The sequence below is a fragment of the Euprymna scolopes genome, chromosome 22 (genome assembly GCF_053919585.1).
Source record: "Euprymna scolopes isolate OS-2025 chromosome 22, ASM5391958v1, whole genome shotgun sequence".
NCBI lineage: Eukaryota > Metazoa > Mollusca > Cephalopoda > Sepiida > Sepiolidae > Euprymna > Euprymna scolopes.
The window spans coordinates 110,783,615-110,803,154 of NC_136503.1; the positions used below are offsets into that span (position 1 = coordinate 110,783,615).

General features: G+C 33.4%; 1 protein-coding gene and 1 non-coding gene across 9 annotated transcripts in view; both read right to left on the reverse strand.

Moving 5' to 3' along the window:
- The window catches only part of LOC145243641 (ras GTPase-activating protein-binding protein 2-like), a 70,275-nt gene that overhangs the window by 20,737 nt on the left and 29,998 nt on the right, over positions 1-19,540 (reverse strand). For all 8 annotated transcript variants that reach the window (XM_080106670.1, XM_080106666.1, XM_080106664.1 and 5 more), the window contains exons 3-7: positions 14,812-14,893; positions 5,894-5,995; positions 5,361-5,532; positions 5,162-5,255; positions 3,743-3,900 (exon numbers count right to left, since the gene is read on the reverse strand). In XM_080106670.1, coding sequence (XP_079962796.1) covers positions 3,743-3,900; positions 5,162-5,255; positions 5,361-5,532; positions 5,894-5,995; positions 14,812-14,893 — 608 coding nt within the window. The remainder of the gene's footprint in view (positions 1-3,742; positions 3,901-5,161; positions 5,256-5,360; positions 5,533-5,893; positions 5,996-14,811; positions 14,894-19,540) is intronic.
- LOC145244221 (small nucleolar RNA SNORD16) lies at positions 16,381-16,482 on the reverse strand. The gene has a single exon (XR_013862999.1). It is a non-coding gene; the product is annotated as a small nucleolar RNA SNORD16 (small nucleolar RNA).

Genomic DNA, 19,540 nt, shown 5'->3' on the forward strand with positions numbered 1-19,540 from the left:
AATTTGTAATAAGTAGTCCAGTGATGGTTTTGGTAGTTTTTTGAGGAATTGATAATGGATCTCGTCGGGGCCGACTGCTGTATCGGGAGATTTGTTTATTGCCTCCTCTAGTTCTGCACTGTTGAATAATTGATTGTAGTTTTCTTCATTTTTTGATTTGAAGTTTATTTTTATTTTTTCTTCATTTTTCTTTATAGCTTGGAATTTTTTATTTTGGTTTTTTGATGATGAGTTCATTGAGAATTGTTCTGCTAATTTATTTGCGATATTTTGTTTGTCGGTAATCTTTGTGTTGTCGCATATAAGGTGTTTAATAGGGTTCTTTGTATTTTTTCCTGCTATTTTTCTGACCATCTCCCATACTTTTTTGGGTTTTGTGTTTTGATTAATTTTTGTTACATAATCTTTCCACGAGTTCCGTTTTGATTCTTTGATAGTTTTCCGTGCTTTGGCTTTGCTGTTTTTATAGGTGTCCAAATTTTCTTTCGTTGGACTGTTTTTAAATTTCCTTAGGTTTGCACGTCTGGCTCTTATAGCTTCTTTGCATTCTTTATTGTACCAGGGTTTGTTATATTTTGTAGTAGTGGAACTTTTTGGTATGTTCTCCTCGGCTATTGTGAGTAGGGTGTTGCTGAAATATGTGATGTGTTCTAAGTCAGGATTCGCTTCAGGTATTAATCTGTATTGACATGTATTTTGGAAATTTTCCCAATTTGCCTTTTGTAAATTCCAGCGGGGTGTTTTGTCTTCTGGCTTGGGATTCTCGTTTTCTATTATGATTGGGAAGTGGTCACTTCCGCATGCATCCTTATGTGTTCTCCAGCTATAATCCATGTATATAGTTGGGTCACATAGTGTTATATCGATTGCTGATAGGGTTCCCGTTGGTGGGTGCATATATGTATTCTCTTTGTTGTTGAGTAGGCATAGATCGTTTTGGTTAATTATTTTTTCTATGGTTTGGCCTCTTTTGTTGTTTTTTTTACTGCCCCACCATATATTATGACTATTGAAGTCTCCCAACAGTAGAAAAGGTTTAGGTAGTTGTTTGATTATATTGTTTAATTCAGTTTCGTTTATTGTTTCATTTGGTGGTATATAGAGTGAGCATAGGGTTATTGTTTTGTGTAGTGTTGCAGTTATTGCAATAGCTTGCATATTTGTTTTTAAGTTCACTTTGCTGTGTGGAATGTTTTCGTTTATCAGTATTGATGATCCACCGGTGGCTTTGCATGATAATTTGTTTATGTGGTTGTATATTGAGTAGTGTTTTATGTTAATTTTGTCATTTTCTTTTAAGTGTGTTTCCTGTAGGCAAATTATTGCAGGACATAAGGATTTGATAAGTATTTGCATTTCTTCGATATTAATTTTTAATCCTCTTATGTTCCACTGTAGGATTTTGTTAGTCATGGTTTATATTTTCTTTTGGTTTTGGACTGTTGGTGTTTATGTCTACGTCCATAGTTTCGATGTTAGTTTGGGTGTTTCTTTTGGAAGTGGATGGTCTGTTTCTTGTTTCTGGTGAGAGGCTTTTTTTGGGTTTTGGTCTGGGACTTTTAGATTTACTTTGTCTTGACTGTCTTTTTTGGCTATCAGTTTCAACTAGTTCAAATTTATTTTCATTTTCAATTAATACTAATTCTGTTTTTTGTTTGTCATTTTGTTTTTGGGGGGTAGTTTTTTTGTTGTTCTGTTCTATTTCCATTTTTTCTGTTGTTGTGTGTTTATTTTTAACATCTGTTTTTGTCCTTGTTTGTGACTTGGATCTTTCACGTTTTGATAATTGAGGAGGTTTCATTTCTTTAGGGATTGATTCCTCAATATTGATGGAAGTTTTTCTGATTTCCTTTGTTTCGTTTTCTTTTATACTGGGTTGTTCGTTTCTGACTTTTATTTGGCTGTTGGAGTTTATTTTCAGTTCTGATAAAAAAGATTTTAATTCTTCAAGTATGTTCTTTAGTTCTTTTGCTAGGTTTGCAATTTCTGGAGCAAGGTTTAGTTCATTGTAGTTGTACATTTTGTTTGCTTGTTGGGTTATTGTGGCATATGAGTTTTTGGTGCGATTTGTGACTTCTTTGCGGGCTTCTTGGAAGGTTATATTTTTTTGATATTTGATTGTTATTATTTCCTTCTCTTGATTATATATTTTGCACTGTTTTGAGTGAGAGTGGTGCTCTTCTTGACAGTTTGTGCATTTGGTTTTATTTGGACAGTCTTCTTCATCGTGGTCTGGGTTTTTTTCACTGCAGTTTCCACATGTGAAGAATCTTAGACATTGGTCTTTATTATGTCCAAACTTTTGGCAGTTGTAGCATTGTAAAGGTTTTGGGATGTATTGTTCTATTTTCGTTCTTTCATAACCTATATTGATGGTCTCTGGTATTTGAGGATAATTGAATGTTAATATATAAGTGTTTGTATATATTACCTCTCCTTTTTTTTTAAATGTGATTCTTTTTACATCTGTGACCCCTTGGTTTTTTAGTTCTGTTTTGATTTCTTCTGTTGTGCAGACGGAGATTTCCTGGTTTTTTATGACTCCTTTGGAGTAGTTTAGTGTTTGGTGTGGATGAGCTTTGATGTTTGTTTCATGCAATTTTTGTAGTTGAAGTAGAGTTTTGGCCTGTTTTTTATTTAGTACTTCTACCAATATGGTACCATTCCTTAATTTTTTGACATTTTTAGGTGTTATTTTGCTTGATATTACCTTTTGGATAATGAAGGGTGACATTTTAGTTAACGGTATATTAGACGTTGCTTCTAGCACGATGAATCTTGGAAAGTTTGTATCTTCATTGTCGCTGTCAGAGTCAATTTCTGTGTGTGGTCTCTTGGATTTTTTGGTATTCATAATAATTTTTGAAAAATTCATCAGCCATGCTCCCCACCCTCCTCGGAGCCCCTTATGGGGAAGAACTATGAGGGGGTAAATCCCATTCGCCTCGGTTCTCCAGGGCTACATAGCTGGTATACTCAAACATGGGGAGGTTTCCAAGCATTCACAATATATGGTTATGCCCACCCAAGTATGGGATTTCCCTGTATTTTTATTATTCCTGATGGTTACCTTTTTCCCAGCTTGATTGACCCTTCAGCCATCGCTTATTAATTCAGTTTATTGTTTATGTTGAGTGTTAGTGTGTTTTTGTTTGGATTGTCTGAATTAGTGCTTGTCATGACCAACCGATTGATTGGATCGGGCCTATCCAACCTCCCGTCTAACCTAGTAAGGGCCAAAGTGGTGTGTTGTAGTATCATGTTATTATTTCCTAGGCATGTTCCACTCAACCACCAGGATCCCGTTCTTAATGCATTACGGGTTGCCACCAACGGTCAACTGGTGGTCCCATTGAAGGATTTTTACCCTCTGCAGGGGGGCAGTTGGTATGTTCTATCGCCCTACCAACTAGGCAAAAAAAAAAAAAAAAAAAAAAAAAAAAAAAAAAAAAAAAAAAGGTGAGGAGGTGAAGGAAAAAGAAAACGAGGGAGGGGAGGGGGAGGAGAATGTTTTTGTTTTTGTTTTCGCAGAACATGACTAAGTTTTGCAAAAGGGAATAAAAAAACAAAGACATCTATGTAGGTGCGTTTCATCTCAGGAAGTCAGTAGACAGCCTGATCTGGTAGCACCAGCAGTGGGTAGGTGGGTGGGATCATGTATGTAGCATTTAAAAAAGGATCGATTCTCTAATGCCATATTTTAAGTGGACCTGCACACGAAAAATACTTGTAAGATACTCACCAGGTGCATCAGGGACAGGTTCTGGCTCAGGAGTTTTAATGTCTGCCTCTTTTTCTGGTTCTGGAGCCGTTTCCTCTGGAGGTTCTTCTTTCGACTCTTCTTCTACAGACTTTTGTGCAGGCGATTCTGGTCTGTCTTCAATTTCAGCATTGCCGTTACTGCAAGCAATATTTACAACAGGAAAATAGATTATCAAAGCATACAATTCGTTATAGAAAATTTGTACAATTAAAAAAATAAAATAAATCAATTGAGCCAATTACTAATTAAGTTTACAATCTTAGTTTGGGTACACCAAATAACAGTTTAATATATATATATTATACACACACACACATATATATACTAATACAATTTTCACACAAAAAGATAAGTTTACAAATGTGAACAAATCCGCAAACAAAAAATATTGATTTTATTTGGACATATAAAACCTCCACAAGTTGACAGTTATTAAACCAAAAAAGATACTGGCACCAAGTTTTCTAATCTCATATCTAATCAGAAATGTACTTAATTTCCATTTGAGAATTGATAATTTGCATTATTTAACAGCTTTCACCTCGGATGTTCTCACATTTTGATCAATGTAACTTCCAATCATTTTCAGAAATTCTGGAATCTTTGTCAAACTTGACAAGTAAAAATTAATAACATATGGAGTAAAAAAAAAGAAAAAAAGCAGCAGCACATGTTGTGAGAATGACTTCCTTAGTATTCCTAGTATAGAAGAAACCGGGTTACTAACATATAATCAGTTTTAAGTGCTAGCAATACTAATACGATCACAAATTATTCGAGACTTACACCTAATCATGGTTGATGGAATGAGCAAACTATTCTTGCAAATCCTGGAGTTTGATAAGATGCACCTTAAAAAATACAGACATTACATCTGTCATAAAATATGAGAATAACATCCAAGATGAGAACAGTAGTTGAAATAAAAAATATGCGACTATTCACTTGATTTACAACAAATTCTTATCACAATCTGCCTGTACAATGCAGAGTTATGATACAAGGTTATAAAAACTAAATATTCAAAGTTTTTAATTATATAAACTTTTTTTTTTTTTTTTTTCTAAGTATTAGTTGAACACTGTAGTTCGTTGGATTGTTCATGGAGGTGGAGATAGGATAGCTGATGTGGAAAACTAATAAATGGCTGGAATTGAACAGAGAAGGCTTAGAATCTGTCATTCTAAGGTAGTCTTATTTTTTCGTTAGGGAATGAATCAACCATGTAGATGAACACAAAAATAGGCCTGCCCATAGATAACTTTTTCTCTAATCAACGCAGTAAAGACTTAAGTTACATAGTCTCCAAGAAAATGTTAAGTCATTTTGTGGATTTTTTTACAATATATGAAGCACATGATATCTTCATTTGTTTTACATAATTCAAAACAAATTTACCTTAGTACGGATGTTTGATCGTAGTACTGTGATACGGTCGGCTCCTGTACAGGTTCGCTTTGAGAAATAGACTCAGTCTGCTCATGTTCAGATTCTGGGGATGAGAAAAAAGAAATCTTAAAAAATCATTTTCTAAAAGTTGAAATAAAATTAATACCAATTTAATCATTGAATTAGACATCAGTATGAGGAAACTTACCACCACTTTCCTCCAGATTTTCAACATCTGATTCAGAATCATGAAAAACTTCATCCTGATAACGAAATATGTCATTGTGAACATAATACTTCTTGGGTGATTGAGGAGCCAACACAAAAGTCTGCATGAAACGACGCATTTGTTGCCCATCATTCGACAATTCACCAGTCACCTAGAAGGAAAAAAAAAAAAAAAAAAATGCAAAGTTTCTTTAAATCTTTTTGGAGATTTTAACGATAGTTAATCAACGTTCAATATTTTAATACAAAATACATGGTAAAAATTTCTTAGCATTCAAAAATACTTAAGCGTCATGTGTGACTTAATTCATATATGCAAGTATGTATACCACAAAAACGCATGTAAATTAAATAACGTAAGGATAATACAGAAGTAAACTTAGTTACAGAAAAAGAATGTCTTAACAGATGTCAGTTAATAAATAAATTAAAAATGGTATTCATTGTAATTCAACTAATCAGGACCGTTGGTTATTAAAGTGCAAAACTAAGAAAAGATTTTTTTTTTCTTACCTGAACAACAACTGCATTCGAGACTGTGGCTTGACTATCAACTTGCCGGATTTTCGCCCGGCAATCAACAAAGTTCAGAGACAAGATTTTTTGATGAATATCCTAAAAGGTAAAATAAAATTATCCATTAAAAATATACACATTTACATGAAAAGGAATACACAAACAATTCATATACATTTATCTCGTCCAGCATCAGATATACAGAGTGGGATTGCTGTAAGCTCAAAGAAAAAAGTCATGACAAAACTTTCCTCCAGTCGGATAAGACTGGCCATTCCACAATGTGGATACTAAACTTGAATAAAAAAAATGTTGACAGAAAGATAAACAGGATTATGTCAATTTTTTTTCTTTTAAAGACATGTGAACAATAAAAGGCAAGGATGAACGAGGTGATGTGTACAAGAGTGACAAACAGAAATGGCAACCCAATGTTCATCAAAAAGCCATTCCATACAACAACAGATTCCATGTCTATGATGGTCAGGCTTTAAGGTTGGAATCTCTACAATTATATAAATGCAACTGTGTGGGAGTTCGTTCCTTATATACGCCGAAACAGCTGAAAAGATTTTTAAATTTACAGAAAATGAGTGTATAAGTCTGGGAGTGATCTTGGTTAAGTTTTGTCTCGGAACACTCCCAATAATTACTGATAATCGAAACCCTTTTAATTTATCGTTGGTGAAGTCTTGATGTCATCGCTTAGCAACGATAGAACAATGGGCCGTGGAAAATTTTTTTTTTTTTTTTTACATGACGTTTGTAGGTTCAAATTCTGCACGTAAATTTTTTAATGTTTTTTTTTTTTGTTAAGTGCAAAGAAATTTATATAAAATAATTTTATAAAAGAAATAGGTTCTCTAGAGTGCAATGTAGAATAACGTTTTGGACTAAGTTACTACATGGAGGACTGTGAAGCTTTCTTCCGGGCGATTTCAGATTTCGATGACAAAAATATAGGAGTGTAAAATATTCATTGATCATTCAATCCCGGGCAACATTGGGTCTCCCTACTAGTAACCTATAATCCTGTATTATTGATAGAACTATGAGCCAATGCTAGTTTCACACAAGTTGGATTTGATCTATAGATGGTTTCCAACCTCTAGAAGGTTGGAGCGCAGACTCCTTGAAAAGGAGTCACATCTAATCTTGGATGTTGCGATATTGTTCAATATTGTAAATTAAAATAAAGACCTAAACAGATGATTTTCTTCAATTTTGTTCGTACCTTTGCCTATATTTTCTTCTTTTCTCCTTTAACAGCCAATACTCAGAACAAAACATTGCTACAGTCTAGATCAGAGATTACCAATGGCAATATATCACATTTCAGCCATACACCATTGATCAGAAAACAAGATCTAATGAAATAATACTAGTGTGCATCTTATTTTTCAGAATTTTTATGGATTCCTTTAAAAGCAAGGCATTTCATTATAAAATTGAAAATACACTTTATAATGTCCACATGTTACTTCTATTGTAAGAAACATCTATTCACACTGAGTGAGTAGACTTGCTCCATAAATTGGCTAGTTGAAAACAAGAAATCAAAGTTTAGTCAGTGTCAACTTGTTAAACTCGTTTATAATACTATAGAAATTGTCACATGGCTTAAAGAGAGCAAGTGAATAGTTTGGTAGAAGCACTAAAAGTATCAACTTATAGGTTAAAAAAGTGCCGCAAAGATAAGATTAAACATGTTTATCAACCTATCCACCACCCTTCCTCCTGCTGGTCACTAATTTGGAACAAAAGACCTCATGTCTTTCATGTTTTTATCCTTTTTTTGAGATATGAAAGAACTACTAGGCAGCACATCATTGTCGTCAGAAAGGATCACTGAAAAAACAAGTATTGAAAAAACACGCAGTGATCTAAGAGTTGTTTTTTTTTGTAATGACAACTTTATTTTCTACATGTATGGCACAAGGTTAAAACTGAACAGCTTTGTTTATTAAACCCAGGCAATGTTTCTATATTACCTTTTGAGCAGTTAATATTTTTGTTTTAATAGTGAGAATTTTTTTTTTTTTTTTTACATGGAGGTCACCACGTATCAAGACCCGGAAGCCACTCGGGGATAAGGGTTATTGTGTGTACAGTAATCAATGGCATAGTATCGTAATAATCGTTAGTATTGGAGATTTGATAGAGTGTCTTAAGGGGGCAGTTCATCAGGAATTTGTTTATGTTGGACTTGAAGACATCCAAGTTGTAGTCAGATGGGAAACAAGCAAATGGAACAGAGTTCCACAGGCGTGCGCTTCTAAGAAAAAAACTTTGTTCATGGAATCTATGTTTTGATTTAGGCACGGATAAAGAGTGGGGAAAATTATTGACAGTGGTTTCAGCTAGACGGGTGTTTATCGTGAAAGATTGGTAAGGGAGGGGGGCAGAGATTGGAGCTCAGACGAGCACTTGCCATGGAAATAACAATAAAACAAAGACAGGCTTGCAACATCTCTTCTGTGTGAGAGAGGCTGCAGGGAAGAGAAAAGGTCACCCCCCCCCACACTAAGCCACAAAGTCTATTTTGTACTCTGTCAAGGCAGGATAGGCTGTTTTTAGCAGCTCCTGCCCAGGTGTGGCAGCAGTACTCCATCATTGGACGTACTTAGCTTTTATACTGATGAAGAATTGCATCAGTAGTGAGATATCTTCTAGAGCAGTAGAAGGATCCCACCATTTTCCCAGCAACCTTGGCAACAGACTTGATGTACGTGTTCCATTTCAGATCAGGAGTAAGAGGCAAATCCAGAAGCTTGTCAAAACATGGGACCTCCCCAAGACAAGAGCCATCCATTTCAATTGATGCCAGATGGAGATCAGAGCGTTGATGATGTAAAGAATTTTTTATGATCCATGTTTTTATCAGGCAAATGCAAATATACAAAAATTGAATGTACCCATATTATGTCTAATATCAAATTGAAATACATTATCGCTACATAGAAAAGCGTTCAGAATACTCTAAATGCTACATAATTCTTAATTAAAATTTATTTTTTAATAAAAATTCAAGTTTTCTAAATAAAAGGAAAATACAAATAAAGAAATTTCAGATTTAAGAAATATTTACATGTGTAAAACTATGGCTCATTTATGTGTATTTATAAAAAATTTTATTACCTTTTCGGGGAAGGTTTATCATTAACATGAAAAAAATGTATATGCAAATTTATATTGATTTATAAATTAAAAAGATAAAAATGTTTAATCAATCTATAATATTATGCATATTCCTTCTTTATTTTGTACATTACGATGCTCTTAAGATGACCAAACAATTATTCAAACTGCTTAAAAAAAAAAATTAAAAAAAAGTCCAAATTGGAAATTTGGCCTTAAAAAGGCCAATCTGGCAACCCTGGACAAGAATATCTGTTTACGATATTTTTCAAACAGCTATAAAGTAAACAAGATGGCATTAACTAACAAACAAATTCATCCGTTTCTTTCCTGCAGAAAAAGGAAGCCACCATTCTGGAAATTCATCTAAGACAATCAATGCCCAGTTGAACAGAGGTAAACACCGGCTTACTTATTTCATACACTTTCATTCTATATTCTTTGTTTACACGGCCAAAGAGAGTCAGACACAAATACAATCAGTTCCGCTACTTTTTAAGGAGGTCCAGACAAACATGAATACACTGAATTTTCTTTTTTGGTTTGCTTACAGTGGTAAAATGTTACAAAAACTATTTTGTGGTGATTACCTACCATACAAATCTGCTTCGGCGACCAAGTAACGCAACGATTCGCTTTAGATACTGACAAACTTTCAGCAGTTTCCCAATCAACTAAAATTTTAACGCTATCTTTTGCTTTATACCGTTTTTAGTCACAATTACAGAATACTTTTCCCTTTTTGATGTACTCTGCTTCGCCATATTAAGAACAGGTTTCTATACAATACCGTTACTGTTTCACCACGATATATACTCTGCATTAGTATACAATAAGATGCTAAAATCAGGAATCTTTACTTTGATATTTATGTTTAGCTTGGCAGTTTAAAGACTTCAAAATTCAATTAAAACTAAACACAAACACCGGTTTGTGATATTTTGCGTTTTTTTTTTTTTAATTGTTATGGTCGTTAGGGCGAGTCACCACTTAACATGCGAAACAAAGTGAACTTCTGTTGAATGAAAAATGTCTTGTTTGAAATAAAAATTTCAAGTTTGCACATGTCAGTTATTTCATCTTTCTTATTTGATCTTAGTTTCAATTTCTAATTTTTTTTGTTTTTATTTGTAGTAGTAGTGGTCATATTAACAATATACTTAGTATTTTTATTCTGTTATTATTCTTGTCAAAATTATGGTTACACTAATTCTAATGATTATTTGTCTTAGTTTCTACTGTTTTCAACTTCTACAACCCCTCAAGGATTTCTCATTCATTGAAGCACACCGGAACCATTGATTAACATTCTTTTCATGCTTTTTTTTTTTTTTTTTTGACATTTCTTACTACCGGTCATCTCTTGACTTATCAACCAATGTATAAAAACTACTGTCTAGAAGGATTTCATTTGTTTTAGGAATAATATTACTTTGTAAATATATTTTTTTCTCCCATTACTTTACTGTATTCGTGTGTGTAGGTCATGCAAGGAGGCATTATGAACGTTTTTTTGTACAACCGTAACCCATCTGCCTCATTTATTTTTAAGAGATTTAGTTATTTTTTTTTTTCCTTACATTGATTACCAATCCGGCTGTGAGTTTTCATTCCAGGTCATTACTAATCACTTCAAAACAAAAATTTACCTCAGTCTAAAAGAATTTCTCTGTGGAACTCTTCCGTTTGCCTGTTTCTCACCCTACTACAACTTCGACGTCTTCAAGTCCAACATGAACAAATTCCTGACAAACTGCTCTCTTAAGACACCCTATCAAATATCCAATACTAACGATTTGTACATGCAATAACCTTTATCCCCAGAATTAATGGTTTTAGAAGCAATTGAAATGTCTTTGTAAACATTGCATATTCATTAATATATGAGAGCGAGAGAGATTCCATGCACATTTTTATAAAGTTAACATACATTTTTACATTTGTTTACTGTTTCACAATTGCTTAAAGTATTTCCTCAACGATTTTCTTATACGTTAATTAACATGCTTTTTAACATTGCCTTCTATTATGGTGACCTCAATCAGACAACAAAATTAGCGTAATCTATGATATAATGCACTACATAATTATACTGGTTTTTGAGATAGAGTTCTTTTAACAAATCTGTTCTGGCATGGCGCCATCTTTCCATCAGGCAACACCAATATAGAGGTCCTGTTAGTTTAAAAAACACAGATTTTAATATTTGCATGTTATTGGTTTTTCTGTCCAAAAAATCTATTTTTAGCATTATTCAGAAAAATATCAGCTTTATCAAAACATATCCATTGATTAAATATAGTTCTCAGGGTGGATTTTCCATGGGCCCTGCTAATTATAATCAAATTAATTAATTTCAAGAGTATGCATGTATTCTAACTTTCAGATTTTTCTATTAATTAAAAAAAAAAAAAAAAAAAAAAAAAATATTTAGTAAAATCAAAAGGAAATTTTAAAATCTTATAAAATTAATGCTATTAGAATGTAATTGTGATCAGCCATTTCAATATTTTTCTTAGTTGTAAAAAAAAAAAAAAAATCTACCTTTAAAAATTCATAATAAGAGTGAATAATTCAAAGAACATATTTAGATAGATTCAACAGATTAAAAAATTGAACTTTAGGAAACAAGAAAAATAAAAACTTCCTACTCAGTGTTAATTTGCAAATGAACTCTTTACCAAACATGTATAATTGTGTAAAATTATTGCGATTATACAAAATTCACGGGCAAATCTGATACAATATGTTATGAAAAAGAAAAGGGGGTGAGGTCTTTTGCAAAATTCTACTTTTAAGATTAACTATGAAAAGAAATCAATTTTACGCAATCACAAAGCATTTTTTCCCCCCAACAGTATTGTTGTCAAAAAGTTCAATAAGCATTCAGTTTAACATATGCTGGAACACTTAGAAAGTAGCCCCTCAAACTAATTTATCTTTGATCGGCTTATTCATAAAAAAAAAAAAAAAAAAAAAAAAAAAAAAAAATGCGATATTGTGACGAATTAAACTAATTTAGGGAATAGACAAAGTGGATGACCCCCCCCCCCCCCGTTTTTTTGGCCTGGTATCAAATTTTCCAAATATTCTGTAAAAAAATTTTTTTTTTATCATTTTCTACTTCGCTTTGTTTTTAGCAGAATTCTTGCTGGTGTATAAACTAGGGAGTATCCCTTTTACTTAAGTAATTTGAGTTGAATAATTAAAAAACAAAAATGGGGGGGGGGGGTTATTCCGAAAGCTGTTCTGTAACATGGAGAGGTTGGGGGTGTTTATAATACGCTGAGACAGGTCTTAAAATACCAAAATAACTTCCCATTCACAAAATAAAAATTAAAAAAAAAAAAATTCACTAATTCAAAGAAATCAAAACTTATCCCCTCCCTCTCCAAATTAGAAAACAGTTGGCATAAATTAAAACAGTAAAATTTATGAAATTATTATGGTAGGTTGTTTTAGTTTCTTTCCTTTTTTATTGACTTCTGTTCGCTCAGTATAATCCGGCGGTTTTTATTGTCTGCTGAACATTGCTGAGCAAGACTCCCGGAAAAACGGGCTTTCAACTGCAGAAGTACCAAATTACGTAAGAAACTCATCCTAGTTATACATTATCAAGAATTACACTAAACAAACTGGAAGTAGAAAAGAAAAAAAAGACAAACTCAAGTCCACTCTGATCATTTAGTTGTTCTACATTTACAAAATAGTCATTCATTTTTTTTATTATAGACATGCCATCAGCGTTTTATAAATCTATATTGTACAGACTTAATCTTCCTCATAGAGTTAAGCTAGTCATCATTATATACACATCGTATCATTTCTCTTCAGCAACATTTCCTAAACACTCATTGGCTAGGTTTCCTGTCTAGTGATCACCCTACATACCCATGTCTGATAGACTCTTCCCCAAGTGTAAGCACTTCTAGATGTTAATGGTAGAAGTTTCCTAAACTTATTCCTTCCATTCGCCCATTCTTGCCATCACATTAGCACTATTCCTTTTTGTGCCCCCAAAAAGGTATATAATATAATATAATAAAAAAAAAAAAAACCCTCTGATCCATTAACATCGCTTTAGACAAATTATACTCTCAACGTACAATTAATTCCAATAGACTTTTTGTGTACTCAATGCCTATAACTATCATAAAAGAACGAATTGTACCAAACTCATAACACAAACCAGGGCAAATTTCCCTGTTTTAGAGGTTTCCCCGACAACTAATAATCATAACTTTGGTATTGGTAACACTCACTTGCAGACTTACTTTCTATAGTATTCTTCCAACTCTAACTTAAAATTATTTTAAAGGCAAGTATCAAATTAAAGTATTCTTCTAAACAACTATCAAACTCTTTGGACAATATCAAGACAAATGAAATGCAAATTCAGTACAGAAATTCTTTATCATTAAATGTGACGTTAATTCTAACATAATTGAACATCTTTGTACATTACTTGAAAAAAAAAAAAAAAAAACATGTTCTTATATATTTTGTTTGTATTTGCACTAGAATAAATGTAGCAATAGCAATACTTTGCCCAGGCATAAAACCAAACTGCATTTCATCTATGCTCATCTAATTTATTTGTTCAGTTATATTTGTTACTGTACCAGGATGTGGGTTGAGTGAACAATTCAAAAGATGAATTTTATGACAGACTTTATTGCATTAACGGAGGGGGAAAATAAGCACTGTGGCAGAAAATTCCAATGATCATGTTTGAAAAGACCTCTGGCAATTTTGAGGGGTGTTCATATTAGGAATGGGTATAGTGATAATACAAGAGAAGGAATTTTAGAATTTGGTTTTGCAATGGACTTGTTTGCCGCAAACATCATTTTTACGAAAAATGGTAGGTCATTTGGTTACTTGAGAGGGGGTCACTAAAGACAAAGCATGAAGCAACTTGATGAAAGGAGCCAAAAAAGTACATTACTTCAAAGTTAAAAACTAGTCAAGAACAAGTGTTAGCTGGATAGATTTGAACTCTGAAAACAGCAATACTTTCTTTGCCAGAAACATCGCACATGGAATGTGAGAACTAAAGGACAAAAGAGAGTTACGAGACTGCTAACTTAAGATCCCCTTCCTACTCAAATGGTTAAGCAGCGATTAAGCAAGACAACAAATTGACATGAAAATAATACCTGCCAAAGAAATCATGATACAACAAAAACTGCTTCTTTCAAATTTCATGCTGAACAAAATTCACGAAGTAAAGAAAGTCTATTCACAGGGAAAATGTGTAGAGATTGAATGGAAAAATACATAAAATGAGAGTTTAGAGATCAAATAATGGAATGTTCGGCCACAAGATTCATTTCAGAAAGATGCTAAAAGATACATTAAAGATAAGAGACCAGACTTGTGGGTGGATAGGAGAACCCCCCCCCCCCCAATCTTCCAAGCAGGGACACTATGGTGGAATGAGGAAATTGAGAAGCATCTTTAAGAAAAGCAGAAACGAGTGGATAAAAGGTTAAGTGAATAAAGATATGTATCCAGATGCAAAAAAGGGAAATTTACAAAGCCAAGTTTCCAGATATATTATTAAGGGATGACCAAAAGAATAAGGTATAAGGTGTGAGGAATACAATTTATCATTTGTTGCTAAGTGTATACCAATGAAATAATCAACTAAGCTGTTAAATCCTTCCACAGATCAATTCAAGTGAAAACTTTTAATGAATACAATTGCATGATCAAAATTGTAAGAGTGGTACTCAAAAAAGTTTAGGGTAAAATAAAAATTTTAATCAACTTACAATTTGTCCCATAACAGGTTGTTGTTCTTCACCAGCCTTCTCGACCCCACCATGAACAAAACTAGAGTTGTGGCTATAAAACCTGCAAAGAGAGAAAGACATGGTTAATAATTATGCATATATGACCATAAGTAAAATTTTCAGCAATTTAACAAAATTTGGTACACAAATTTTTACTATCTGACTTGTCCGACAATTCAGCTGCTACTATAATGTAGCAAGTTATCTACCAAATGTTACGTACAGGTGAGAAGGGAGAGGCTTGTTTCAGTCTAAACAAATAATGGTTACTTTCTATAAGAGAGCATGTACAAAGTCTATAATGAATGAACTTTAGACCTCTTTTGAACCCCCGGGGACACCGAATCCCATTGTAAATGGATAACAGTGCAATTTCAGGCCTTAAAGTTTTTGTTGAGAAATATGAAAAAGAGAGCCACAAAGAATTTTGCCAGGATCACTCATACTTGATATAAGAACAATGGGCTCCAGATTTTGGCCAAGTTTCATAAAAATCTAATGGATGGATTAAAAGTTATAAGGCAAAACGTGTCATTTTTTACCTCTTTTTTGAGCCCCTGGGAACGCAACGGGAATTTTCAATTTTCATTTATTTTTTTATTTTTTACTGTTTAATGAAATACAATTTGTGGCAAAATTTCAGGAAAAACTAATGGACGGTTATCTGGCAATCGCCCAGAATAATGGATGCACGGAAGCCACTGAAAACGTAGGTCCCTCTCCGATAAATCGGAAGGATAAATACAACTACTAAAAATAAGTTTTATCCAATGAAACCTTTTGATACTTGTGTATTGGTTTCCGAGAAAGACACCATTAATCGTTACATTTTTAAAATGTCATTGATATTAGGATTTTATATTATTTTTGTAATACATTTGAATTTTTCAATAATAGAATCAGACATCTTTTTTTAAATTGAAATACTTTTTTTGTTGAATAGAAATATGAGTTGATATTTCTATGAAAATAGTGTCCATTGTATTTCAAATATGAAACTGACACAAATGAGATAAATTAATAAGTACTAATACTCTGAAAGTTATATTGAGATACATAATTTAATACAAATACAATCACATTGTAAGAAATAATCTTTTACTTTTTAAGCCCAGCACTTCTTGACAATGTTTTTTTTTTACCCATTTCTTTTGAATGTTCCTTTTTTATGCAAGATTTCACTTTCTATCGTGAGGAACCACTGCACATCTAAATTAAGAGTTCCTTTCTTACACCATTACAACAATGATCACATTCAAAAACGAGGCTAGAGAGGCCACTCATTCTTGTCTAGCATTGACAGATTAGCCCATTTAAGCTAAATTTCTTGAATTTTTCCTGCTTCAGAGCACTTTGAGAGTCAAAAATTGTATTTGGCCGTTTTTAAAGTGTAAAGAACAAACAAAATATAGATTTAGAAGAAAAAAGCCTTTCAAAAGTTTGATACGAAAAATACATGTGAACTCATCTCAATTTTAAAAGTCTAAACATCTTAACTGTTCAAATCGAAAGCAATAAACAAAATTTAAAATAAAGTATTTAAAAATTTGCTCAGTAAAGTTTGTTTCGTCAACTGATACACACAGCGAATAGATGGTAGGCAACCATCACTGCATTTTAGCATAAGGCGCAAATTACAGCATCATTGCAAGCAATTATTTTTGATAACTTCTTTCAGAATAGTCTCAAACTTAATTCCAATATTTATCTTTCAATAGATTCCATTTTGTAAAAAGAAAAGTCCTAATCAGCTTGTAGAACTAAGATAAATTATGAAAATGTCTAATTTAAGTGAAAGTATTTTTATCGACGCTGAGACAGTCTTGTTGATTTCAATATATTTTAGAGACCTGCCATTTTTAATTTTATGCAGAAATTTACGTAGATAGACCTGCACCCCCCCCCAAGTTTTTCAAGGCTTGAAATTTAATACAAAAGCTGACATTTTATTAAAACGTTATGATCAATCCATGTATGTTTGCAATTTTAGAGTTGTTTCTGAACTGAAAAAATTTTAACAGTGGGGTAAGAAAAAGTCCTTCCAACAAACTAAAATGCATGTATGTTTATATATATAATAAAATGCATGTATATTAGGTGTTAATCTAAGGCCACACAGGAGACAATTAAAAAAAAATAAATAAAATTCATCTCACGCAGCAAAACGAAAGCTGGCTTGCCAGCACGCTATACACAAATGTAGGTAAATTTGTGCATATTTTACTGGTTTGAAAATATAAGTTCTTTTTTACCAATTGTCATAAAATTAACCATAGGATAGTATCAATCTTCAAAAGGCCTATAAATTTTCATGTTTCGTCACATAGACCAAAGATATGAGCATTTTAATATTCAATTTGGCTATGAGTATAGATATATGCATATAGTTTTCAACACCTTCAAAAACCTGTAATAGTAATTTTAAAAGAATTTTTCAGAGTGGCAAGATACTGCACCTTTATCAATGTTTCAATCATAGTCATTAGTTTTCCATGTTTTGCATATAAATTACAAAATATCTGATACTTCCCCAAAAACTTCTGGCCTTGATGGAGAGCAGACTAAAACTTGCTATGGTTTTAAATGATTTGAAATAAAGGGAGACTTGATTCCGATGAGAAAATATGAGCAAATAATTATGGTTTACACCTTATTTGCTAAAGTCAGTGAGACATGGGAAATCATAATTAAAAGTTTTTTTAAGTATTCAAATATCAGAGTAAAGGAAGTTAATAAAAAGGATATAAAAATTCACATCCAAATTGTATGGTAAAATCCAAAGTGAATGTCTTTGATAGAAGTGTGGTAAAGTAATCCAATCTGTATGTTGAGTAATCCACATCACAACGTAATAGTCCGAAGTAGGCATTTTCCTGGTTTCTTTGTTTATATACGAGGGGTGTGCAATAAGTAATGCCCCTGACCCACTTCCCATAGTAGTAGAACAACGAAACTTGGTAAAGTTATTAGTCCTTCTCTACATAGGAACCACCCAGAGTTATGCATTTCTCCCATCGTTTGATGCAGCTCTGGAGACCGTTTTTGTAGAACACCCCAGGTTGGTCCTCCAACCACAACGTGACTTCAGAAATCAAGGCTGCATCATCTGAGAAACGCTTTCCTTTCAAAAACAATTTCATGGCTGGGAAGAGGTGAAAGTCAGAGGGTGCAAGGTCAGGAGAGTAGGGAGGATGGGGTAATTTTCATAACCACATGCCCGTGCTTCTGATCTGGCGACATGCGAGTTGTGGACCGGAGCGTTGTCTTGCAGGAGGAGGGTACCTTTACTGATCTTGCCCCGCATCTTGATTTTGATAGCTTCCCTTAATTTCCTCAAAAGTGAAGCATAATAGGCTCCTGTAATTGTGGTACCTCTGCCAGGAAATCTCATCACTACGTCCTGGTCCCAGAAGACTGTGAGCATGACCTTGCCAGTGGAGGGCTGCACCCTTGCCTTCTTCGAGGTGGTGAGTCCAAGTGCTTCCACTGTATTGATTGGGCTTTGGTCTCTGGATCATAGTGATGGACCCAGGTTTCATCCTGTATAATCAGTCTTTTGAAAAACTTTGACTCATCTTCTTGGCACATCTCCAAATTCATCTTCAAGAACTCGACGTGTTCCCGCTTTTGGAATGGTGTGAGCAACCTGGGAATCCATCTGGCAAACACCATATGCATATGGTCATTAATGATAGTTTCCACAGACCCTGTACTAATCTTGACATCTTGGGCTATTTGGCAAATAGTAATGCGCCGATTCCGAAATGGCAGCCTCAACTTAACGGACAGATGCCTCATCAATGGCGGAGATGGGGCAGGTCTGGGAGCTGTTTCTACAGACTCCCAGCCATGTCTGAATTCATGATGCCAGCGTTTTACAAGGTCATATAATGGGGCATTATCACCATAAGTTTCTTTCATTTCATCAAAAGTCTCCTGTGGTGTGCGTCCTTTTAAATACAAAAACCGTTCATCAAAAGTCTCCTGTGGTGTGCGTCCTTTTAAATACAAAAACCGGATCACTGCTCGACATTCAACAGGCTCCATTTCACACCTGACTCGGTTCAAACACCTGTAAAACAGAAACCACAATTAGTTCAGAGCTGTAATTTGCCACATAACCCGTAGAGATATAAATCATTGCACATGCAAATTTCAGCTAGATCAGACAACTGGAAGTGGGTCAGGGGCATTACTTATTGCACGCCCCCCATAAGGAGCTCGACAAATTTTTTTTTTTTTTTTATATAGGTCCAGTGGGTCTATTTATTAATAATCATAATATATTTAATATTTTTATAATTATAGAACGAGCTTCAAATTCCACTCCAAAATAACTTCAAATTGTTTATAAAATAAAACCGCTTTCAGTAGACAGGCTGAAGAGATGGTAGAGATGGAAATCCTATAGGATAAGGAGTTATATTTCAAATGTATTCTTTGTCTTACATAGAATTATAAATCTTTTGATTTGAAATTAACCATCATAAATTTTAAAATTTATTGAATGACTAAAATTCGATTTGCTCTATCTTGTATATCGAGCAATTTTTATTTAGATGGGATAGTACTCAGACTATTACTGCCAATAATATTTTGTAAGACAATCACAGGTTTCAATACCAGTTGATAGATAATTTTATTCTGAAGTGTGTGTGTGTGTGTGTGTGTGTGTGTGTGTATATATATATATATATATATATTTACT